This window comes from Nelusetta ayraudi, unplaced genomic scaffold (genome assembly GCF_046127955.1).
Source record: "Nelusetta ayraudi isolate G7.1 ecotype Tasmania unplaced genomic scaffold, CSIRO-AGI_Nayr_v1 ptg000059l, whole genome shotgun sequence".
Taxonomy (NCBI): Eukaryota; Metazoa; Chordata; class Actinopteri; order Tetraodontiformes; family Monacanthidae; genus Nelusetta; species Nelusetta ayraudi.
In genome coordinates, this window is record NW_027466109.1 from 2,571,120 (window position 1) to 2,596,888 (window position 25,769).

Consider the following 25,769-nt stretch of genomic DNA (forward strand, 5'->3'; position numbering starts at 1 on the left):
GACAAAGGCACTGCACAAGCGGCGGAATGTCTCTTCAATGCGTCGTGGGCTGGGATGAGAGACAGACATTGGCTGCCTGAGGAGTTTAGAGGGGAGGACGGTTTTGATGTCCGATTGGGTTCAGGGCAGCGATGAGTCACCGGTCCGACCCGACCTGGCAACCCGAGAACTGTGGATTTTACAACAAAGCGTGCCAGATCTCTGCACACACACACACACACACACACACACACACACACACACACACAAACCATTCAGCCCAGTTCACATGTAGGACAATAGTCTCTAGTGGGAGAAGAGCCTTTTTTAAATAAAGGAAACTGATAAATTGGCCAGTGAAGCAGGACTTTGCAGCAGACATAAATACATGAATAACATGCGGATGTAGCAGCAGCATCTGGCCTACTTCCCTCGCAGCCAGTCCAGTCCCTCGTGGTTCCGATTCCATTGCTTACACGTCAGCCGGCCTTTTCTTACAGTGTAGCGGTGCAGACGAGGCCTGGCTGGCGGTGAGGGATGTTCGACCAGGAAACATCAGCACTGCAGCCACAGCCTCGACAAAGAAAGGCAGTTCATTTTGTAAATTTTGTAAATTTATAGGTATCCGACGTTTTTTCCGCACAATACATCATGACATCGTCGCGCCGCACCGTTAAACGGCGACGAAAGCTCGGCCAAGCAGCAGCGTCGTGAAGCTCGGTCAGCGCCACCTAAGGTCAGAATCCATCGTGGCTCATAATCAGTGAAATCGGTGAAACACTAAAACCGCCCACCTCTGCAAAGAGTCTCTGACTGGTCGGTCTCTCATCCAGCCGCCTGCACAGCAGACTCACAGCTTTCAGCTTTTTTTTTTTCACCTCCTTTCTCTGGAAGCACAGAGCAACTTCTCATTCCCATCACACGACCTCCCCCCTACCCCTCCTCTCTCTGTGCTCGCCCATGACAGATCTTCCACATGACCTATGACCTGGCCAGCGCTGTGATGCGAATATTCAACCTGATCGGCATGATGCTGCTGCTGTGCCACTGGGACGGCTGCCTGCAGTTCCTGGTGCCCATGCTGCAGGACTTTCCCTCCGACTGCTGGGTTTCCCTCAACAAGATGGTGGTAAGCAGAGGCTGTGTGGTGTGTGTGTGTGTGTCTGTGTTTGCAGCGTTACTAGGCGTGACGATGCAAAAATGTTTGTTGAAGCAGCTTTGTGCAGCAGCAGCAGCAGCAGCAGCAGCAGCAGCAGCAGCAGCAGCCTGCAACCGTTTTTTCTTCCCTCTGGGGCACCAAGTTGTGTGATTGCAAGCAGATGGGAAAATGGGATTTATTTAAGGTTGAGCGCTGCACACACACACACACACACACACAGACACACTCGCACATGCACGTAAACATGCACACACATAGGCAGGACCAGCCTCAATTAAACCCTCTCTAGTTAAACCCAGGAGATGTGGCGGCGTGCTGAAAAAGAAAAAGAAAAAAAGAGGAGTGTAGGGTTTTGTTCTCCAGCCATCATCTCGGTTTTAACTCTCAGATGTTCTTCCTTCCTTCCTTCCTTCCTTCCTTCCTTCCTTCCTTCCCTCCTTCCTGTCTTCCTTCCTTCCTTCCTTCCTTCCCTCCTTCCTGTCTTCCTTCCTTCCTTCCTTCCTTCCTGTCTTCCTTCCTTCCTTCCTTCCTTCCTTCCTTCCTTCCTTCCTTCATCTAGCTGACCTGTAGTTTCTCATCTGCTAACAATGAGGAGATGCTTTCTACAAAATAATCACTGGTTCCAAAACAGGGTAAAAAAAAAGAGTGGATAAAAACTCTTCACTCGTGTGAAAAACTTTGTGTAAAAAAACCTCTAGACATCCTGGCCAGACTGTGGTGCTGCACGGAACTTTGAGGAGGAAATGATTTATTGCAGGGTTGCAGCACACTTTAGCAAATTAATGAGAGCCAGGTTGTTGTTTTTTTTCTTTAATAGACGCTCTGTCTAATCAGATAATCAGGCAGGATCTGTGTCGTCAGCACAGCTTTGTGTGACACGCAGCAAGGGAGCCTTGTTGCCTGGGAAAATTCACAAAAAGCCAGTTGTTTAGGTTCCATCATGCAAATACAAATTTTATTTAAGTGGACATAAATTGCTCATACGAATCTTTGTTGCAAATCAGAAGAATTAGGACAACAGAGTCAGCTAGCTCAGTTTTAAATATTCTTGTAGGTCTGCTGAAATTGACCAGGAGAAACCCTGCTGTCAAAAGCAAAAAGGGTAAAAAAAAAAAAAAAGAAAGAAAGAAAGAAAAGATGATCAAGTTTTTTTCTGCAAACCTGTTTGCAGGAGACATCTTGTGCATTTGCTCTGTTTTTTATGATTCAGAATTTTTAAATACCAAATTCATGAAAACACCTACTAAAAGGCTGCACGCAGCCATAAACAGATCCCCACCTGATGCCAAATTAGGAGTCACCAACTGCCTCTCAGCTCCTACTCCACCAGTTAAACTGGTGGCCAGGACCAATGAGGATGGACTAACTCGCTCACACTATGCCAGACCATCCTTCCTCCTCCACCACCGCCTCCTCTTCCTTCTTCTCTTCCTCCTTCTCTTCCTCCTCCAACACCGCCTCCTCTTCCTCCTTCTCCTCCTCCTCCTCTCCAAGCCGTCTTTCTGGACATCTGGAGGTGTTTTCTCAGTCTGCAGCTACGAATATCATCATACTGGCGTCCTATTAGCACTCAGCTCTAATTCAGTGTTTTCTAATCTGGGCAAACAAGCAGCTTCTGTGAAGAGAGCGTGCCCAGAAACAAACGTTGTTGTTGTTGTTGTTGTTGTTTCGAGTGCCATCCTTGAATCCTCTTTTACCCTCCAGTTTGTCTCCTTGTTGAAGCCTGTGCCTCCTTTTAAGCAAAGGGCTCAGCTTGAATGGATTCCCTGGCTTCACTAGAGGCTGATTGGCTGACAGTGTCTGGACTCCGCCCTCTAGAAATGCAGCCAGGTGCTGGAAGACCCTCTCCTTCACTTTTATATCTACAGTGGCGAACTAACAGCACAACAGACACGTTTGTGATGAACCTCATAATGGGCCGTGAAGCAGATCAGATCACCGGCACTGTTTTTGTTTGTTTGTTTGTTTGTTTTTTGAGGGGAGGCAGATCATAAGGATGATGATTGTTATGAGGACGACGAAGACGATGGTGGTGATGATGATGATGATGAAGAAGAAGACGATAATGATGATGATGATAAAGAAGAGGATGATGACGATGATGAAGGTCATGATGATGACGAAGAAGAAGATGATGACGATAATGAAAAAGTTGATGGTGGTGAAGAAGAAGAAGAAGAAGAAGAAGAAGAAGAAGAAGAAGAAGAAGAAGAAGAAGATGAGAAGAAGAAGAAGATGAGGAGGATGGTGAGGATGATGATGACGAAAAAGTTGATGGTGATGATTATAATGATGATGGTAAAGAAGAAGAGAATGATGATGAGGAGGAGGAGGAGGAGGACGGTTATGATGATGATGATGAAGAAGTTGATGGTGGTGGTGATAATGATGATGGTAAAGAAGAAGAGAATGATGATGATGATGAGGAGGAGGAGGACGGTTATGATGATGATGATGAAGAAGTTGATGGTGGTGATGATGATGCAGTTGATGAAGATGATAAAGATGCCTATGCTCCTATGCTGCTGCTGATAAAGAGGATGATGATGATGATAATGACGAAGAAGAAGAAGTTAATGAAAGTTCTTTCTGCAGTGAAGCACAATTTTTTTCGGTTAGTTCTCAAGAACTCAGAGATGAGATGCTGTTGGTGTGTTGTGTGTTATTGTTGTTTATTTTGGCATTGGAGGCAAATGACCAAACTAACACTCATGGTCAGCTGTGTATCCCATTCGTGACTACTTCTAAGCCTTTTGAAGGCAAATCCAAGCTGCTGCTGACGTTTCAAATCAGCTCTGCCTTTCAGAAAACCTCTAAATAACAAGTTGTTTTTACAGATGACAGCCGCAAACGATCTGCACTCGAGAGGAAAAGGTGCTTTCACAGAGATCACAGGGGCTTCCAGTGAAGCTAAATAGGTCGTTTCTCTCGTAAATGCACGTACGTCTGTGAAAGTGCACAAAAAAAAAAAAAATCTTCCCCACACTCTGTGACACTGGACAAGATAAATAAATAAATTGGGGCCAAACTTTAGCACTTTGTGGTCATAAACTGGAAACCCTGCCCACAATTTATTGCTTTATAAGGGATGGATTCATCCATTCCAGGCTGCAATTTACTGATTTATTGCCACAATTTAGTTTTTTCCCTCACAACCGGCAAGTCTGCGGCTACACACTCAAACATCATTAAAAAGAGGCATTAACTATGCAGCCATTATTTTGCAACGGCGTCTTCTATGATTAGTTATCCTTTACTTGTTAACATCAGCCTTGTCTAGAGGAGAAAAAAAAAGGAAAAAGAAAAGTGTCAAAGGCAAAACTGCACTTTGTCAGAGAGACACAACACAGCTAGACACACACACACACACACACGCATGCGCACACGCACACACAGAGTGACATGTAAGACCAGATGGATGTTGCAGGGCACGTAGCAGCGACGTCTTCAAAGAGCCGCCTCGTTCTGCTGGACAGTGGGAGCCAGATCCTGTCTGGCTTTCTTTTGTCCTTTCTTTTTTTTGTAAAGTAATACAAGACAGAATGACAAGATGATCTCTGTGTTCCAAGTAAGTTTATATAAAAGCGCAGACATGTCTTTGGGTTCTTTTTAAAAAAAAAATATATATATATATATATTTTGTAGCTGTTTATTCAGTTTTGCTTGTTTCCCCTTTTATGTAGGAACAAACGCAACGAGTGACCTCAGCTCAGAACATATCCAGTGGTCTTTAAACACAGATGCAAGATTGCAGATTGCAGATTGCAAGAAACTTCTCTTAAATTGGAACAGTGGTAATAGAATCTGAAAAGATTGTCACAATGCTGACTGGGCAAATAGCTCAAAGTGAAGCCGGACTGCGGGACAGAAGGACGGTGGGTCAAATCTCCTTTAACAACTTTGGGTTTTCAAGTCAAAGAAGGAGAGAAGACTCAGTGACAGCATCAGGACAAACTGTGACCTGTGACTGCGAACCAAGAGGTTGCTGGTTCGACCGGGCCACTCGTCCAGGGTGCGGCCCCGCCCTCATCTGAAGACAGCCGGGTTGCCTCCTGCAGCTCTGATTGGATGGATGGTCGGACGGACGTGTTCTGATTGAATTTTCGAGCCTGCTGTTTGTAGAGCAGCGCCGCTTCTGTCACAAAGACACGGCTGTCAAAGCCCCCCCCCCCAAAACCCACCTCAAACACCCCCCCCCTCCCCCCCCCCTCCCGCTGCTCAGCGAAGAGCGATGGCAGTTAAAATGAACACACAGAGATAATTTCATCAGCGCCGCTCCTCCTCCACACACAATTAGTTTAGCGTGTTACTATGAAGGCTGTCATTTCCAGTAGTAAGCGACAGCTGCACCACGTGTCACTTCTAATCAGCTGTTATCGCAAACCCGCAGCGGTTACGGCGGCGCTCAGGGTGGGTTTCACCGTCTCCGAGTGCCCCCCCCCCCCCCTACCTTCTGCCCCCCCGAAGCCCTGCTCTGAAAGGCACATCTGAAGGAGAAGTACGGCTGGTTGGAGACTGCTGACGTTCCCCTCCTCCTCCCTTCAACGATGGATGGGTCACCAAACCATTTTCACCCCGTTAGCCGGCTTTTGGTTTTGTTCGACGTGGCGGCCTGGCTATGCAGAAATGAGGCGTTTTTCTAAACTACATGAGATATCTCTGACAATTTAAAATCTTCTGCCTTTTTACGGACAACTTGAAATGTCTCTGGTGCTGTGTGTGTGTGTGTGTGTGTGTGTGTGTTTAAATGAAGACAGACAGATGCAGCCATGTGTAAAGAGGTGTTTATTTCTTCCTCCTCCTGCTGCTAATCCACCTGCAGTGCGACCTGCAGGCCGATGGCTCTGCTGCTGATTGAGAAGCAGGTTAAGGCTGGACAGTGGAAACGTTCAGCCAGATGTTTTATTCATTTATTTAGGTGTTTAATTCTTTTTTTTTTTTTTTTTTTAAGAGAGAGAACACATTAAAAGAAATTGTCTGACAGTGTGACGAGTGCTACTGTTAGAAGGTTGCGTAATGACAAAAAGTCACAAGTAAACCTGAGATACAAAGGTGTATTTTTAGTCTTAAAGGCTTTTATCTGGGTTCAGTTTATCTCCAAGAAGGAATCTGAAAATAGATCCCGCATACCAAAATGAGCCGTGAGAACACATTTTAGCTAACGTTGCAGTCCCAGACCCAGAGTCTCTTTCCAGTTAAAGTGCCTTTTAAATGTCATTGTTGCCGTTGTCATCTCTCCAGTCACTTCCTGCCTGGCCCCCCCGACCTCCAAAGCCAACCGAATTTCACTTTTAGATCAGATGCAAATGCCTCCCTGAAACCAAATACAAATCAGACGAGAGTCAGTCAGTCAGCGAGGACGCCGCTGAAGGAGAAGGAGAAGAAGTCCAGCTGCTTGAGGTTTTTGAGGTTCAGCTCAGCCTGCTGATGCAAACATGGGGAGGAGAGTTAGGGCTGAATGCTGAAGGTGTGACGCAGACCGACTGGAACCTTGCTCTACCTATCAGCACCCACTCATCTGCCACTCAGAGCTGATGGAAAGACTCTCCAACACACCAGTAACAATCACCTGCAGCGCAATTCCGAAATTTATGCTAATTTCTGTCCCACTCTGACTCGTCTTCTCAAACCTCTCACTGCAGTTTGGGCTGAAGGTTTTTATTCTACGCCCAAGATCGTTGTAGCTTTCGAGACAAAACAGTAAAGCTCCAAAGCTATCAAAACATCCCAAGCAGCCAATCCTCTTCTGTATATATGTTATTGAGATATGATATTCACACTCTTTTTTTCCTTCCCCGACAGAACGACACGTGGAGCGAGCTCTACTCCTTTGCGCTCTTTAAGGCCATGAGCCACATGCTGTGTATTGGATATGGACGTCAAGCCCCCGAGAGCATGTCCGACATCTGGCTCACCATGCTCAGCATGATCGTTGGCGCCACCTGTTACGCCATGTTCATCGGCCATGCCACCGCGCTCATCCAGTCCCTGGACTCGTCCCGACGCCAGTACCAGGAGAAGGTAGGAACCTGACCAATGTCTGGGGGTGACGTCTCACATTTGGGGTTAGCAAATTAAGTTTTGTTTTTTTTTTTGCCAGGATGTTTTGTGCTAATATATGTTGATTTATGACTTGATTTATGTCTGAGGAGTTCTTGGTTGCCCCCCAGTACCTGGTTGCAGTATTGGGTTAGTGTTAGGGTTATAATATGCCCACTTTCAGACCTCCTGCAAAAGGCCTAGATTTTAGTTTTCTGCTACTTTTCTGCGTCTTCCAGTGTTTCTAGCACGGTCAGCACCTTGCTGGGGGTGCTGCCACTAACCTGGAAGAGATATAAGTTCCCTTTGTGACGTCACAAAAGGACGATTCTCAGAACTTTCCACAAAGCAGAGCAAGCAAAAGATGAAAAGGATGGACTTTTCTTTTTTTTGACGGGTTAGGAACTCTTGTTTTTTCCAATAGTATGGAACCATGTTGTGAGGTGAGATGTTTTCTGCTGAGGGTATAATTCCAGACGAAACTTTGAACTGTTTGTTCTGAGGATTACTTAACAGTTTCTGGAACACAGAGAGTCTGACAATGTCACGTTGTTGTTTTTCTTTTATAAACATTCTGTTTCATTAAAACAATACGCAGGAACACAAGAAGCAAACAGCTTGGGCAGGTTGGGCTCTTCAACCCCAGAAATTTACAATCAGTGCATTTGTGCGCTTTGGTAGCTTTGGTTACAGAAACAAACGTGTATGAAATGAGTCCTTGTTTAATTCCGAGACTCTCCAAAGTGAAGCATTAGCGCTCTCTTGCTTTATAAGTCCGTGGTGTCACCGCTCCCTTGTTGACTCCCTCCGCTTTGGCGTGTTGCGGAGATGTTCTTCGCCATCTATCACTCACGCATGCGGCCCGCACGTATGTGTGAGTGATGTTTCGGGCTGTCTTGTTTAGAGCAAAGGGTGATCAGGTTTATGTCTCTCTTTGGCCTCAACCAGCCTTTTTTTCTCTGTTTATGTTCAGCCTCTTGTGGCTTCAGTCGTGCGTCAATGGAGAGATAATCATCATCTTTGGCGAGCGTGCGTGGTTTTCTAAGGTTCTAATATCAGTGAGTATCCATGATGATGTTCAGTTTACAGCGGACCCAGTCTCTTGGTGGCGGCGGTCTTTTTAACGTAATAAGGAGCGATCACATATGTGTCATGACTCATCGGCAGAGAACAGAGGACACACCGGTTCAGATTAACAGTGGAAATGAGTGGTAAGAATATTGTTGTTAAAAGAAGGCAAATAACCCTGAGCGAAGAAGAACTGACTGTTCTGATTACTTGGCGATAATATGAACCGCCTTCCTTTTCTGCTTGAAACTGCCAAAAAAAATAAAGGTTTGATTCAAAGGGGCACTGCACTTAAAATTCAAGTGCACTCAAGAGTCGACTCCATCATGTCAGATGCTCTGGTGACATTTTATAATTCGTATAATGGTTTTTGAGTGGAGGAAAGAAATTCCCCCAAAAGGTGTCGCAGCCAAATACTCCAGTTCAAAGAAAAACGAGACAAAAGGGAAATGTAGCATGTTTTCGTAACGGCTGTCATCCAAACAGCCATGGCAGCACAGTTTGTCTTGAAACCAGCAACTAAAGCAATGTTTTTAAGTGGGGTTGGTTCAGGGTTAGGCTTGGGGGCTGAGGTTGGGTCTAGTGTTAGGGTTGGGGTTTGCGTTGGGGATTTGAGTTATGGTGTGTTTGTGCGTGTGTGAAAAATTTAAATGTATTCCTTTTCCGTGTGTGTGTGTGTGTGTGTGCGTGCAAGTATTTGTGTGAAAAAAAATATTTATTTGTGCCTGTGTGTGTGTATCACAACACAAGTATGTAGTATGAGTTTTTTCTAGCGAATTTTCAACTTGCAGAGTTTTTGTGCTTTCATAATCCTTCATTTCGGGCCTTAAGAGAATTACCTCTCTGTGAGTTTCAGCCAAATCCAAGTCACGACGTCAGTTAATCAAAAATATAGATATTGGTGTACAGTATGACTTTTTCCTCAAAGCAAATTTAAAACATTGAATTTCTTTTCACTTTTCACATGGGCTGTTTGATGTGAGGGTGAGGAATCTGGGAGAGACCCTCGTGCAGCGAGAACACAGAGACAGAGTGGGCAGGATCTGGAGTCTCTGCTCTGTGTCACTTGCGTGCGCTGTGCGACAGTCAGCTCCCTGCTCTCCGCCTCGGCCTCCGTGCTATCGCCAACAAAGTGGCACGACGCCCCGCCGGGCCGGACCCCGTGACCGTCTGCACATTACTAACCGTGCGGGGGCCCCCCCGCCGTTCCACAATAAGTCCCGTCGACTGATAACACAGAGCGGAGAACCCGCCCGGCTGTGACAAAAGGCATTCTTTGTATAAGATAGCACAAATGCTAGCGACGGCACGGAGCCGTTGTTGACACAACACCGAGTAAACAGTCGGCTTCACGCTGGGCGTCCACACGCAAATGTCACGGTGGCCTCGGCGCCGAGCGCCTGGTCTCCTGTCTGTCTGCAGGCAGAGAGCCCAATGACCAAAGAGAGACCTGCTGCTCCGAGTGTTTACCGCGGCAGCGACACAAAGCGTGCCGGAGTTTCCTCGGCTTTGTCCGACGCTGACACGCCTCATTTTGGTTGTAAACAGCACAAGCACAAGATTCCCTGCGTGGCCCTGCAAAAAAAACATTTTTTTCTTTTTTTTTTAATGGAAAAATTCAATTTTCAATCCACTCAACAACAATGCATAAAAACAACCTGACAATAATATTGAATTCATGTTTCAGTTTTCATTTTCATGTTTTGAAATAGAAAAATATTGTCTAATTGATATTACTTGGACCACATATGGACCATATTTATTAATCGTGTGAACTCCTGCACCTGTCATACACTTCTAATTGGCATGCAAAAGGTACGCAGTTCAAAGGTCAAATGTTGAACATCAAAATGACGTCCACGTTTGGTTGGACATCCAAACAATGGACCTAGGAAGATGTGAAATGAATGAATAGAATTTTTTTCTTTATCCACGTTCATAACATATCAAGTGTCATCCTTTGTCCCTCGTATGGATTTTTTTTTTCTATGACAATGAAAAATAGTCGCTCAATTTAATGTAATTGCTTTTAGCATCCACATCGGCGTCCCTAGTTGGATGGAAATGACGTTACCAGGAAGTAGGCGGAGTTAGTCTCAAACCTAGATGTTACTACTGAAAAGGTGGTTCACCAAATGGTAACCAAACACTTTATTTGCCCCCCTGGTGGCAAGATAACACATTACAATGTCGATTTAAACTCCCAATCTTGAAAACAGCACACATACACACTATTCTTTGTTTATATTTTGTACCATTTCCCTAAATGATTAAAAAAAGAATTGTGGCACAAAAAAAAACTGATTTCAACATCGTGACCAACACCTGGAACCAGCGTGTGATTGGCTGGAACACTGGGGTTGCCCCGCAATAACAGTGGCGTTTGTCATCAGCGGCGACAGTTGAGTTATTCCAACCTCCCTCCGCCGCCCTCCGCTGGGGTGACTGCAGGCCTCGTTCCATGTTCCTCCACACACACTTCCTCACCTCAGCCCAACACCCCACCCCCTCCACCTTCCTATCTGCCCATTCGCCCTTGAATGTTGGGCAACGCACCATCTGCCAGCGGACGCCGCACATTGACGGAGGACATTAGCCGTTATGTAACCGCACTGCTGCCTCTCCGGCTCCCCCCTGAAGAGCCACAGAACAGTGTGTGTGTGTGTGTGTGTGTGTGTGTGTGTGTGTGTGTGTGTGTGTGTGTGTGTCTGAGCACCCATCCACTGGCCTTTGTCACATCAGACAGCAACAATGTAACCTGTGTGGCGACTCTGCACCTCTGCATGCAGCCACAACCACAAGTGGGCACTGGAAAACTACACAAAAATACAAAGTTTATACACTTTGTGTTTTTTTCATTTGATATACACAGAAAGTACACAAAAAGCATTTATGAAGTAGATGGGGCCAAACTTGGAGGGTGATTGGACAGCCTGTCTCCCGCCCTCAAGGTGGACTAATCACATTGGTTGCTGACCAGCCGCTCCTTATTTATCAATCATTCCAAATAGAGTCCTCATTTCCAACTGTCATTAGCTGCGTTTCCATAGCCGTTTTTCGCAAAAATAAAAGCAACGTTTCTAAAATTTCAACAAAGTACAGTTGCGATTTGCAGGTGTTTCCATTGAACGGTGTGAAGCGCGTAACGCCGTAATTCTCGTAAAATCTCGTCCAGCAAGATTTACGAGAATTACGTTTGCTTTTGTTTGTTTACGTTTGTTTCCTGTCAAGAATGGTTCTTATGTTTTTCCCTTTGATTACTTGTAAAAAATATTCCGTCTCGCGCCATTTTCACTTGAAGTGAACTGGTCACGTGACCCCGTACGTCACGTCCGGCGACGCATAAATGCGAAAAAAAAAAAAAAAGCGTTTCCATTACATTTTTGCGATATACCTCTAGATTGACATGTCTGAAAAACCACCTCATGAGAGCGTAAAAACCTTTCAGCGATATTTGAGAGGTTTTTCTAAATTAAAGTGTTTCCATTCCCAGTTTTTTATTGCGATAGTTAGGTTTGGCACAATTCGAAGTGTCACGGAGACGCAGCTATTAACAGCTCAGTGACTTGGAGTCACGTTGCGTCTTTGACGAAACAAACTTTTCTCTTTTCAGTCTCGTTGCAGTCGAGTCTCCCGTCAAAATCCGTAACAAAGCTCAAACCTCGTTAAGCCATTTGAGCTTCGCTCGCTCTGAATTTGACTGACGCTCCCGCTAAAATCTCCCGCTTGGGAACGCTCGCGCGCGCTCGCGCACACTCACACACACAGAATCAGAAAGTCAATAAAACTTAGCACCGTGGACAAACACTCCCGAGACGAGGACGGAGGAAGCAGCGGGAGTTGAAGAGATGTCATGGTCGCTTTAATTGAGGCGAGCGCCCACTGACTCCTGAGGCAGAAATCACTTAATAGAAGCCTCCCCAGTTAATCCACGGCTGACTGGCTGACTGGCTGGCTGGCTGGCTGGCTGGCTGGCTGGCTGGCTGACTGACTGACTGGCTGGATAGTCGGAGAGTTTACTTTTGCAGTCGCACACACTCAAGCACACACAGACAGACACACACACGCGGACAAAATGAATCTCTGTCATGTTTTGGCAGAATGACTTCTGTCCTTCCTTTTTTGGTTCTAAAAGCCCTTTAGTGGAATCCTTTGATCTTCAGGTTGGGTTTGCCGGTTTAGTTCAGAGCAGCTTCACTTTAGTTTGAACATGGTTGGCTTGAAGGGGCTCTTTGGTGTTCATTTCTGGATTTAATACATTCATTTCGGTGGTCTTCTTCCAACAATAAATGTTTGTTCGGTCAGAAAACTCACATATAAGTTGTGAAGAAATTGAACAAGAAAATTGACTAAATGACTGTGCACACGTAACAACACAGCAAGTCATCCCCTTTTTCTTTGCACAACTTCTTCGCTAGTGCACAGGGTAAAAATGTGGAGCAAAGCCACTGCCCTCCACTGAGAGTTCAGTTCTTACATAAACGCCAGTCTCCCTCCCCCCCTCGACCGCCCACCCCCCCCATCCCTCTTTTCACTGATTTATATCATGGAGCGAAAATCCTCCCGCACAGTAGCAAAATTAATGATGTCCCATCATGACAGCCACTGTGTGCCGTGTCGAGGATATTGTGATTTGCGGCGTCACCCAATCCATCGGGGTCAAGCCTCCGTTCTCCACTCTAACCCATATGTCACCACCGAGTGTGACAAAATGTAATTTCCTGGCCGAGTCGTCGCTTCCCGGGTGCATGCGTGCGTGTGTGTGTGTGTGTGATCTGAATTTTTGCGAGCAAGGTCATCGACCCTTCACATGTCGCGCTTCTTCATTAATCACATGTTTCTAGTCAGGACTTCAAGAAGGAATCGGCACTCCAGATGATTAAAGTGGACTCTTCTTCACCGGGGGGGGGGGCGTTGGACATTGAGAGGATTTTTATTTTTTTATTGACTGTAATGCGACTCATCTGTCAGCAGCAGGCTCGCCTCACAGGAAGAAGGTTGTAGGTTTGATTCCCTGGTCGGAGTTTGCATGTTGTCGCTGGCCGACTTCCTCCTGCGGTTGGAAAACAAGCACGTTTTTGCTAACTTGGCAACTCTAAAGTGGTCAAAGGTGGGGATGTGAGTGTTGATGGTTGTTTGTCTCTGAACTGGTGGCTGGTCCAGGATGGATGTGGGAAATAAATATATGTAACAGAGACATGAAACATTCCTTTAGAACTACCAGAATATGGCAGATGCTGACATGCATTTGAATGATTCATGAAGCTACTTGCCTAATTGCTCCACAACGCAGATACAATGTTGCGTCACTCGTCACATTTTATCTAAAAAAAAAAAAATATTTCAAGTGCTTATAACTGAATCTTTTCGACAGCTAACTTCTTCTCATGTTCGTTTTCTAATTTCATTCTGAAAAAAAAAAAAACCCAAAAAACGTCTGACTTGTGACGGCTCAGAACTTCAAAGAAACACAAAAGAATTACAACTTGCTGCTGATTGATGTTCCAGCCGCCGCAGACGCTCCACAGGTGAGCCGTAAAAAACCAGTCCGCGACTCAGCCTGTCGGGGCGCAATCAATTTCCGATTCCAGTAAGCGGCGAAGGAAGAAAAGTCGGGGAGGGGAAGTGGGGCGGGGGGTGTTTATGTAACTCCGCTCGAGCAATAACCCGTCACATCTCAGCTGTGCGGCGAGGAGCCGAGTCCTGTTGTGCCTTTTCAAGTGGACGCGGGAGGTTGTTTCTTCGCCCTCTTCTTGAAAATCCACGACTCATTTTCCATTGACAGTTTATTCCCTGGCGGGATGACTCACACTGCCGCTTAACACACACACACACACACACACACACACACACACACACACACACACACACACACACCTTATGTAACACTTCGAGAATCTCCAACAACAGGAACATATGGATTTGTTGCACTTCTAAAAGTGTTAGTATTTCTATTATTATTATTTTTACACTGCTGTGTCCATCTGCTGGCTAATTTACCGTCCTCACACCATCCCCTTGTTGCGTCTTTCACCGAAGCCTCTCCACGCAACCGCCGGTCTGCCGCTGACAAACAGGAAGTGAGCCGTTACGGGTCAGGGATTGTTGTTTTGTTATATATGCTCTTATGGCAAAGGTGTGGACATGTGAAAAAAGAAAAAAAACCTCACGCGTCTCATCTTGACGGCGAATAAAGGGGGGAAAAAAAAAAAAATCCCCCAGGGGCCATTTCCGCCATGTGGACTGTCGTGTTTTTTCCTCTCCAGCTGACGCGCTGCCTTTCCGGTCGACCCCACAAAGACGCAGGCGGCGTTTTTCCTCGGGAATCCAGCCATGAAATGTGTTATGGAGTTCATCGTAATGACTTAAAGAAAGTGGACAGACAGGAAGTGGCTGGGGCTGGGGTCGGGGGGGGGCGGGGCGGGGGGATGATTGTTTTTTTTTTCTTCTCCTCCTCTGGCCACGTTAGTTACATATTTATCAACTCTGGCATTAAGAACTAAAGTCCTCCGCTGTCAGAACCGGGGCTTGACAACTCAAATACCCACCGCTCCTCTTCCTCTTAATTATTTACCTCCTCATTGCCCCCCCCCCACCCCCCGCCCGATCTGCACATGTCAGGGAAGCGCAGCCTCAGATGTTTCTCTCCCCAAACAACAAACCCACTCCATCATAATACACCTTCCCCCTTCTGCCTCTGCTGCAACTTTCCGTCCATTTTTCGACTCTTTATTCATTTATTTTTCGCTCCCTTCTAAATAACACATTAGGCGCAACCGCGCTGGTGGTTAAGATGTACAGCAGCGCCTTTGTCTCAACGCAGGCCGAGCCTGATTAATCCTCATGGGATTAGCACGGCTGTCAGGTTTCCTTAACAGCTTCATCGCTGCTTCCTCTTCACGGCCACCGGCAACGTAAAAATGGATGGCAGGGATTGTGCGGCGGCCCTGAGCAGGGCGACAGCCGCCGATGAGACGCACCTAGAAAAAATAAGATAGAAAAAAAAATAATTTTGTGAATAAATGATAAACTCGGCTCCCACCCGTGTCACTCCCGTCGTCATGACGCTGCATTTCAAAACTACCTCCCGAACGCAATTCGCCAGGAGATGCTGACGAGTTATTTTGTAGATGTGCACGTGTGTGCATAAGTGTGTGTCTCTCACCCTCAACCCACCAACTCTCCTGTCTGCCTCCATCCTCCATCCAGTACAAGCAAGTGGAGCAGTACATGTCGTTCCACAAGCTCCCGGCCGAGTTCCGACAGAAAATCCATGACTACTACGAGCACAGATACCAGGGCAAGATGTTCGACGAGGAGAGCATCCTGGAGGAGCTTAATGAGCCTCTGCGAGAGGTAGGAAGACTCTCATGCATTCATTGAGAAAAAGAAAAAAAAAGAAAAGTACAAGCACTTTGCTAAGCATGTGGATGTAAAAAAAAAACACTGACACCAACCCCATCCTTCTATATGTTGGCTTAATTAAAATCTACTCTCTACGCCGTCATGTTGTCTGTGTCCGCATACGCACAAAAGTTTTCGTGTTGCCAGGGGAAACGCTTTACAGCCGTCTGCAGTCTTACAATAAACAAGGTCCTCTTCAAGGACGGCCTGAAGTCCACCTCAGGTAATAGAAAACCAGGCCCGCTGTCCCTGAGCTCCTAAGAGTAACGTTTGAAAATAAAGATTTTGTTTTTTTCAGGAAAATTTCGTTCTATCTCCAATTTTCTTTTTTCAGCAGCAAACATTTAAAAGTTCATATACTACAGACAAATTAAAAATATAACTCAGATCAGATCAACCCTTAGAATCATTGGTCCATGGCAATTCTCCAACTCCAACAAACAAAAGAGGGAATCAAATGTTTTCTGTCGCCGTCCAGGAAATCATAAACTTCAACTGCCGTAAGCTGGTGGCCTCCATGCCGCTGTTTGCCAACGCCGATCCCAACTTTGTGACGGCCATGCTGACCAAACTGAGATTCGAGGTCTTCCAGCCCAAAGACTACATCGTCAGAGAGGGCACCATCGGAAAAAAGATGTTCTTCATCCAGCACGGGGTGGTCAGCGTCCTGACTAAAGGCAACATTGGCATGAAGCTGATGGATGGATCCTACTTTGGAGGTACGTCCCATTACAGAATTGATCTCATTACTCCAGAAAGATCCGTTACTTATTGAAGATTGTTATCTGACCTATCCATTCAGACCAACCCTGTCCTAAGCCATCCAATCCTATTCACCCAGACCTAACCCATCCGGTCTTACCCCACCCTGTCCTAACCCATCCAATCCTATCCCAACTCATTCCATCTCATACTATTCTTGTCCCATCCCATCTGATCATGTCTTATCCGATGCTATTCAACACTATACTGTTCTTTCTTATCCTATTCCAATTCCTCATATGACACGCCTTTTTTGTCCTATCTTATCCCATCCTATTCCATCCAGTCCAATCCAATCCTATCCTATCCCATACCACTCCCACTCATCCCAGTCTTTTACATCCAACCCTATTTGTTTTGCCCTGTTCCATCCCATTGTGCATCACTGGAGGTGCCGCGTGCCGTTGTGCCCAGCGTTCAGTCTCAAATTCGTCACAGCCGTTTGATGCAGTTTTCTGACAAAGCTTGGACCTCGTTAAAAACAAGCCTTCAACTTAGTCCAATTGCAGCCAAAATACCTTAAGTATCTGTGAACAGTTTGAGCTACATTAATTACAGCAGGCGCCCCCCTCTGAGGAACACCATGGGTGAATGGCGGCAACAGTAATGCGCCGGCAGCCGGGGGCACCGTTCAAGTGGTGCCGGTGCACATCAGCGCGTACGCTGGGACATTACACACAATCAATTAATCACAGCCAAGTGAGCAGCGCAGCCTGGCTGAGGGAAGTGTTTGTGAAGTCGTCTCCTCTGCCAGGGAGGAGACAGCAGCACCGTCTTCACACACAACAGGAGGTACATCATCAAGTGCTCCGTCTGAAGGAACAATGTAGGTTTGTGAGTCACTGGCTGCGCACCTCTGTTTGCTCAGCAGACATAAGTAACTTCTTGATTGTGTTATTGTGTGAAGCTGAGTTTGAAAAACAATTTCAGACTCTAAAGGACAAATGAGCATAGTTCGCATTTAGATTGAAAGTATTTCTCAAGCAGGTGAAGATTTCACTAGACAATAAATTACATTTAACGTAATGTAATATTTTACACTTTGCATCATCGGTGAATTTGCTGATAGTCACCCAGTGGTCTTGGATTGCGTTTCAAAGCGACCCCTGGAGTTTCATTAATTTCCCTCTGCTAGTATTTGCCACTAATTATGCTGGCGAAATGCAAATGGGAGTGTTGTGCAAAAAAAAACAAACCTGAGAGGTCTCAAGAGGTTACTTATGATGGGAAGCAGGGTGCTGTTGTTGTTTTTTTACACAAGTTTGACTATAGCAAAGTATCTGTAATACTAAAATCTCGCCGTCTCCTGCAAGAGAGGTTATTCTGCTGAATCTTTTCACCTTTGTTCTGCGGGAGCCTGAGTATCGCCATGACCACACGTCACAGTTCTATTTAAGGAGCAACATGGGAAACATCCCGCAGCATTAACTTCCACTGTGGCAAGCTGACCTCCAGGAACGTAACCGCAGTCAAACTGGAATTAATCAGCGGTGCACTGTGGACGTATAATCTGATTTCAAATTGAACCCATCATCCTCCTGACTCAACGTCACATGTTTAGATAAATTAACCCCTAAGATGACTGTTGCAAATGAATGGCGTAGTGTGTGTGGATCAGCCCAGTCCATCACGCTGTCCATCTATTTTATGTGCACTGTCTGTTTGATAAGTTAAAAATCTCTGCTGTTAGCTCCTGTTAGCTTTGTAGCCTCTGGCAATACACAACGGGTGTCTGTGCCAGAGTAGAAGAAGAGGACTCATGCACCAGCTGTGAACGACTTATTGCAGTCAGCTAGTGTTGGCTGGTCAGAATCTTCCTGCCAGCTCTCTAATTAATATAGTAGTTTGCTAAGTTAGCATTTTTAGCCCTGATGACGTCTCTGCTGCTGGACACAAACTGGTCAACTCAGTCCGTTCCTTTCATTACTGTGCCGCTTTTTGCACGCTGTTCTTTCACTCACCATTTCCATGCATTTTTTTGGCCTCATTTCCCCCCCCTTTTTTTCCGCAGAGAGTCAGGGAAGGCTGACCTTTCAGATGGGAGAAAAAGGAGGGCATATGGTTGTCAAGACAACAGTGAGCCCCTCTCCAGAGGAGAGGAAAGTTAAACAGAAGGAATGACAGGAAGGAAAAGAGGAAGGAACTGGATGTACTGAGGCTTCAGCCGCACATGCCTGAGTGCAGCGTTCCGCTTTTACACAGCTGCTTCTGCTGGAGGAAATACTCTGTTTGTTATCAGAGGGTCAAGCTCCGACTCTCACAATAAACCCGCTTGTGTGTTTGGCCGTGTATGAAAAAACTAAAAATTAAACCTGAGGGGCATAAAGTGCACTGAGTCTTGTCTGTATGTAATAATGTCCTAATAGTTTCTCAAAAGTTGAGCCAAAGCAACTTAATGAGCCCCCCTGTGGTGGTGGCGGGCTGCAGTAAAGGTCATAAACTCCTTCTGATTGATTTCTGATGGACAAGGGCCAAAACACACCACATGGGGCAGCGCAGATAACGATTAGCAAAGATGCTAGCTGTCACATTAGGTAGTCCTTATCGCTCTGATGCCCTTTGTCAAAGGCCTCACACACATTTACAGATTTTTACTCTTTGCCCTGGACTTTATTGGAGCAGCACTTCTGCAAAATATCATAAATAAGATTCTTCCAGTGTTTGGAAAGGGACGAAAGCGAGCATAGGTCCTAAATTCTTTCTTCATAAAGGTTCCTTACGATACCTACTTTCAGATCGGATTATTTTCAGACTCAAGGTCAGCAACTTCACAAAAGGAACTGACTAAAAAACAAACAAAAAAAAACTTGTTTTGAGCATATTTAGCCCTTTGTTTACAGACCTCTGTTAAAGCTGCCACTTTGATGGAGCTTCCACAGTCTGGAAGGAGATAAAATTAAGACTGGGCGTGTTTTGTATAAAGCAGTGAGATGGAACTGTACCCTTAGTGACATCACACAGGACTGACTTCCAGAAGAACATTGTGTTAATAATAATAATAATAATAATGATAATAATAATAATAATAAAATTATCGCATTTCCAGCTTGTGTTTAGTGTTTATTGTTCCCACCACTCTCTGACATTTGAGGCTCAGACTGTGGTCGACAGATTGCTCTTAAATCCAAGAATTGTGGCTTCAACTTTTTGAAATGAGAAGTAACTGAGATGCAACATCTGTTTTCATTCCATCAGTGGCACAGACAGACACGAAGCATTGAAGCCAAACTGCGCCGCTTCACTGATGTTGTTTCAGCCGGTTGTGAGAAAACTGAAGGTTTTTCTCGCAAGGCTTGAGCGAAGCAAACGGCCCTGCGCTCCAACTGCAGGCTAACCGCCCTCATGAGAAAAGGATTTGCCAGGATCGGGGAGGAATAAAAAAAAAAAAAAGTGTACTGGTTGATTTCACTGAACAAATCTCTGCTCATTAAGTGGCCTCGGCTCTGTTCCGCCGTCACTCTGCGGGCCTCCTGCAGTTTGTGGTCGTTTCATGATCCCGGCCTCAATTTCTCCTCCGCAGAGATCTGCCTGCTGACCCGCGGCAGACGGACGGCCAGCGTGCGATCGGACACCTACTGCCGCCTGTACTCGCTCTCCGTGGACAACTTCAACGAGGTGCTGGAGGAGTATCCCATGATGAGGAGGGCCTTTGAAACGGTGGCCATCGACAGACTGGACCGGATAGGTGAGACCAAAAGAGAGCAAAGAACTTCACTCGTCCCCTGTTTCAGGACTGATGCCTTCTGCCCCGTTACGAAACGAGCATTTTGGATGGACCGACCGATGGCACGTGTGGCAGTAAATGTGATTTATCCATTTACTGTATTTGTGTTTATCCGTCACCCCCCATCCCCTGTCCAAACACACTGCACTGCACAAACTGTAAAAATTACCCTAGCAGGTTCTGTTTACATGATGGAGGAACCTGCTCGGAGCTGGGGGGGGAAAAAAATTGCATCCGCAGACGTGAATCATTTATTGTGTACATGCTGGAATGTAAATATTTCATGGTAATTGAATGTTTCCCGTGGCTATCCGCTGTTTAATCAGATTCCGTGTCGCCGCCTCCTCCCCCTAACGAAACTCTAGCACTTGATCTCATCGAAAAATAAGACACTGTCTGCTAACAAGCGGGGGAGCTCTGTGGATTTGCAGCTGCGGCTCCACGGTGGCTCTGCTGTATTCATGAAGAGGGAAAAAAAATGGATTTTATTTAATCGACCTGGAGAAGCGACATGTTCGTCCGTGCCCTGAATTTTCTTTAAATATCTGAGTGTTAAAAAAAAATGAAAGTTACTTTCCATCAATAATACTGATAATATAAGTAAGGGAGACTTTCTCTTTCTTTCTTTTAAAAAAAAAAAAAAATCCTGTACGCGTCACAGCATACAAATCCTCACCTTAAAATTCAGCAGGACTCAACATAACAAAACAGCGGCCCAAAGAAAATCCTCACAGTCAAATCGAAGAATCTCTCCATTGCCGCTCTGTGACCTGCAGTGCTAATTTAGGATCAGTTCAGCCTGACAGATCAGAATTGTCCGAGATGGAACCGGGCTCGCTGCCGGCAGCCATCCGCACGTCACCGCCATCCGTTTCCCACTTCGCCAGGGCGCTTTGTCTCTTGCGCGTCGTTCTCGCACCCTCAACGCATCGGATTGTATACGGAAAGTAAGTCTTGAGTGTGATGAAGGTGGGCGGAGGTGCCGCTCGAAACCGACAATGAAGTTTATGTTCAAGCTCAACAGACGCAGGTGGCTTTTAAACTGTGTCAAGATTGCTGCTCGGCGTAAAGCACCAAATATAACAGTGGCATGAGTTGAGACGCCGGTAAGCAAGTCTACCTTTGGAAACAAATCATTCCTTCTCCCCATTTGTCTCCGAAACATTTTGCTACGTCTGTGTGGAGGTGGCACGCCAAATAGGACTCCCATCTTGAGATATGTTTTGTGGGAGGGTTTCTGTGGAGTTCTGGCAACGTCTCTTCATACGTCAAACTAATTGATTCACGGGCGAAAGAGGAATCGTTTCCCCAATATGCTGCCTTTCTTGTTCTATCAACAAGAGAGATGTCTTCTTGGTTTGCCCCCTCCATCAACTCTCCAAAATGTCAAAAGGGAAAGGGCCCCCTACACAGAAGCCTCTGGCAGAAAAGTCTTCACTGGAGTTGGAAGCTGGGAGATCTGAACCCACACGCTGACAAAATGTGGACTGGTTGTTGTCATTAACTGTGATTGACGACATGTCCAATAGACATTGTGGGTCCCCCAGGTGGACAAAGACACTCTATGGCCTCGCAACCTGCTTTTTCTCTCTGTATCACCGAACACCATGTCTCCTATTCATTACAAGATCCACATGTAGACATTTTTATTTTATTTCCCAACCATCATATTCACCCTGACAAAACCCTCCCGTCTTTCACTCACAAATCAAAGCCAGAAGCGAAGAGATGCGCGAGTCCCATGCACAGCTTGGGGTAACATGAAATGTTCTGAGGTCACATGGATTGGAGCGGTTGCATCAGCCACCAAAAATCTCTTGAATGAGAGATGAAATCATGTGACGGTTCTTGCAGCGAGATTAGAGTGGTTCCTTCCAACGGCTTTATTAGATGTTGCTTGCGGCACAAGTTCAACAGGAATTTGACACAAGTCTTTGGCGTCTTGTTCAGGTTTTACACCTCCTGGCTGGAAATGTTTCAACTCTGATCACCAACTGGTGACAATGAAGTTATAGCATCTGATTATTTTGGTCATTATTGGAGATGTAACAGGCCCAAAGCATGCTTCAATATTGAAGAACAGCACAGTGTTTTTTTTTCCCATTTGATGGAACTGAATTTTACACTTTGAGCTGATACAAAATCCTTTGCTAATAGAGAGACATGTACCATCTCATTATGTGGCGAGTGCGCTGAGAGATATAAGCAAAAAGACTTTTTCAGAAGACATGGTCTCCCACTGTCAGCATGGCTCTGACTGCAAAAAAACACTGGCGTAAAAAAAAAAGCATGCGCTTATCGCTGGAACACAATCAGTGAAATTTGTGTTTGTGCGCGCCCCTATTATTCCCGCTATCTTAGTGTTTGCCAGTGATGGGTTTAGGGTTCAGGAAATGTCAGATCGCTGCAGATATCCATTTCTCCATCCACCACTGGCAGGAATGGAAAGGAAGATAGCATCAGATGATAAGGCTGCTATTTCTTTGTCAAGCAAAAAGCAAAATTGACTGAAAATGAGATAGCACAAAGCTAGGGATGAAAAATAATTACTCACTTACTAATGTCGCTCCTTGGCTGTCTTTCATCCACTGCAGGCAAGAAGAACTCAATCCTCATGCACAAAGTTCAGCATGACCTCAACTCTGGCGTTTTCAACAACCGCGAGAATGAGATGATCCAGGAGATAGTCAAATATGACCGGGAGATGGTCCAGCAGGTCGATGTGCCTCGACCGCGGGCCATGTCATTGACACCCCCTCTGCCTGGCGGGATCTTCACCCCTTCGCCTTCGTCCGCACAGCCCCAGAATTCAGCGATTGCTACTTTGCAGCAGGCCGTCGCGATGAACTTCTGTACCCCCGTGCAAGGGAACCACCAGTCCCCCAGGATGGTGAGGAGGTTCCAGGTGATTGACAGTGTGTGCAGCCCTTCCCCGGCCTCTCCGTTGCAATCCCAGCTCCTCGCTTCCGGTGCCTTTGCTCCCATCCTGTCTAGCCCCACCGTCCAGAGCCCGCTGGCAGTTGGAGGACGATCATTCCAGTACGGAGCCAGTGGCCTTTCTGGTCCCACCTCAGGCTCTCAGCTCTCTCTAGCCCAGCAGCATATACCCAGCCCGGCACACAGGCCCAGTGCACACAAGAGTACCCATTCCTTGCAAATGGGTAGTCTGAGCCAAGATGCCAGGGCCCTGTCGGCTTCTCAGCCGTCACTGCCTCATGAGGGGCCACCGCCAGGAGCGCCAAGTCCACCCCAGTCAACCCGGGTGTCCTCCACTTCTATTGGACCCCCTCACACCGCACTGGGTCACATGGGCATCCGGAGCGCTATACCACACCGTGTGGTACTACCCCATCAGATGTCAGCTGGCGCCTTTCCTGTAGCATCCCTGCCTGGTTCTGTGCATAGCTTTGGAGGTGTCGCAGGACTACCAGTGGGAAGTGGTGTAGGAGACTCAGGACTTCGGAAGAGGGATTCTACAGTAAGCGTTCCCGAGACAGATCACATCAAAGTCAGATCCAGGCTATCGTCAAACTTGTGATCTCGTTAAGATCTCGAGACTCAAAGACTGGCACAGCCACAGACACACTCTGTTCATCTTCTCTCTACTCGCTCAAGTCTGACTATCTGAATGTATGTCTGGGAGAATTCTGACAAGACTCAGCGATCGCGAAGACGTCGGTAGGATGACTTCTGAGATGTGTTACCGGGATGCTTCACTTCAAGGGACAGTAGTGACATACAGACTAGTAGTGGTGACGTAGCATCTTCCCTCATTTTATTTACTATTTTCCACTATATACTCAACCACTGCTTTGTTTTTCTTTTGTTTTACCTGAGTAGCTGTAACATTAAAACTGGTTAGTGATAAAAGAAAATCAGGGACCTGAATTATATAAAATTATGAAACAGGACGGCACAAAGGGAGTGGTTCGAAGGGATGTAACAGTATCATCAAGTCTGTGGCACTGCAGGGTGAAGAGTCTCTATCTCATCTTTTAGAAGACAGTTTTGAAGTTTAGTCTGTGCACCAAGTGAGTTACATCTGCAGACACTATGAAACAGAGCAGAGGGACGTAGGAACCCAATATTCACCACTGTCAGTCACATCCATACTCATGTGTCCTCTGCTCCTTTAAATTGCGAAAATGTATTTTAAAGTGGTTGCCTCAAATGATGACCAAACATGCAAATAATACATGCAAGATCTTTTAATCCTTGATAAAGTGAATACATATCTATATAACTATAATCCCACTTAAGTACTTTTGTTTTGCACACGCTGCTACATTCAAAGTTGAGCGTTGTTTAAAGGAGCTATAGACAAAATGATTTTCCCATTTGGAAGTTGTGCACTTTATGTGCAGCAAAACAAACAGGTGCAGGCCATCAGTGTTGGGAGCACTGTACCTCCACTGAGCAAATGAGGATAAAACAGATATAATAGGACAATGAAAAAAAGAGATATGTAATAATGTAATAAGAACGTGTTTTTCCTGTAAATTCCACCTGAGGTAGTGTTTTAGCAGGTTATGCTATTATTAGCTTTGAGCAGCAGAAGGGGGCCAACAACTATGAAGATATTGCAGAAGAGATTAATTAGCATTGATTTAATAGACGCTTAATTTCTTACATTCATTATTAATTGAATCAAAAATTGCAATAAATATTGTACCGCAGACTTTTTATTGTATTATTCTCACCCCGCAAAATTTTGATATCGCTGCATCCCCAGTTGTTATGTCAGTCCGAAAAAACTTTTACCAAGTTCACTTAATTTTCTTCACCGTACTTAAAGACCAAATTTCCGAGTTTAAAGAGTTGGATCGCACTGGCCTCTCTTCGCAGTCTTCCTCGCCTTTGCGTCTCCTCGTTGAGTATGTGCGTCCTGGTCTGAAATTGCAGCTGAGGGACAAAGTGTCTATTTTCAGGCAAGCCATTGATTTCTACAGGAAAATGTCTGCGTGCTCGTTTGATTTAACGCTGCATTAATCAATATTTATTGCCAGTGCCTCAGATGGCTGAGCGTAATGATATGGAGATTTTTTGCTTTGTTGCTTTGGCTTTAAAGCGTGCAGATTTTCTCTACATGTTGTTGACCAAGTCTGTTTCTATGGGCACAGACCTCATTTGTGTGTTTGCCCATAATATGTAAGTTTCAAATTAGTCATCTCCAGAGCCCTATCCTGCAGGAGGACACATCTGAGGGGAATATTTCCCAAATTCAATGAAGTTGATAAAAAAAAAAAAAAAATAGATTACATCATAGATCGCATCTTCAAAACACGTTAACGCCAGGTTTAAATGTAAAAAGTTTTTTTTTGTTATTTCTTTGACTGCATCTATGCCCCCACATTTTTTGTTATCACTATTGTTGTGTCTTAAGTCATTGTTCACTGCCGGTTGCTGACGTTAAAACTTTGTACTGCATATTAATGAACAATTCAAGTTATTTTAAAAGTGTAAATCATCACCGCTATGCCAAAGTCGGTGGCAAAAAAAAAAAAAATCCTGCTACTGTGGGAAGGCTCGACGCTCGCTACTGCAGATGGTTTTTGGTTTTTTGTTTTTTTCAAAATCCACAGCCAAGGACAGCGAGATACTCTGCGGGAGGAGTATTGCAGGGTGCCTCTGTCA

At 45.6% G+C, this 25,769-nt stretch overlaps 1 protein-coding gene across 1 annotated transcript in view; it reads left to right on the forward strand.

Annotated features, from left to right (window-relative positions):
• The window catches only part of hcn2b (hyperpolarization activated cyclic nucleotide-gated potassium channel 2b), a 30,164-nt gene extending 6,154 nt beyond the window's left edge, over positions 1 to 24,010 (forward strand). Inside the window, exons 3-8 of the mRNA XM_076039149.1 lie at positions 947 to 1,108; positions 6,941 to 7,159; positions 15,455 to 15,601; positions 16,128 to 16,368; positions 19,932 to 20,096; positions 22,730 to 24,010. Of these exons, the coding sequence (XP_075895264.1) occupies positions 947 to 1,108; positions 6,941 to 7,159; positions 15,455 to 15,601; positions 16,128 to 16,368; positions 19,932 to 20,096; positions 22,730 to 23,673 (1,878 nt within the window). The 3' untranslated portion in view covers positions 23,674 to 24,010. The remainder of the gene's footprint in view (positions 1 to 946; positions 1,109 to 6,940; positions 7,160 to 15,454; positions 15,602 to 16,127; positions 16,369 to 19,931; positions 20,097 to 22,729) is intronic.
• The last annotated feature ends 1,759 nt before the right edge of the window (positions 24,011 to 25,769 follow it).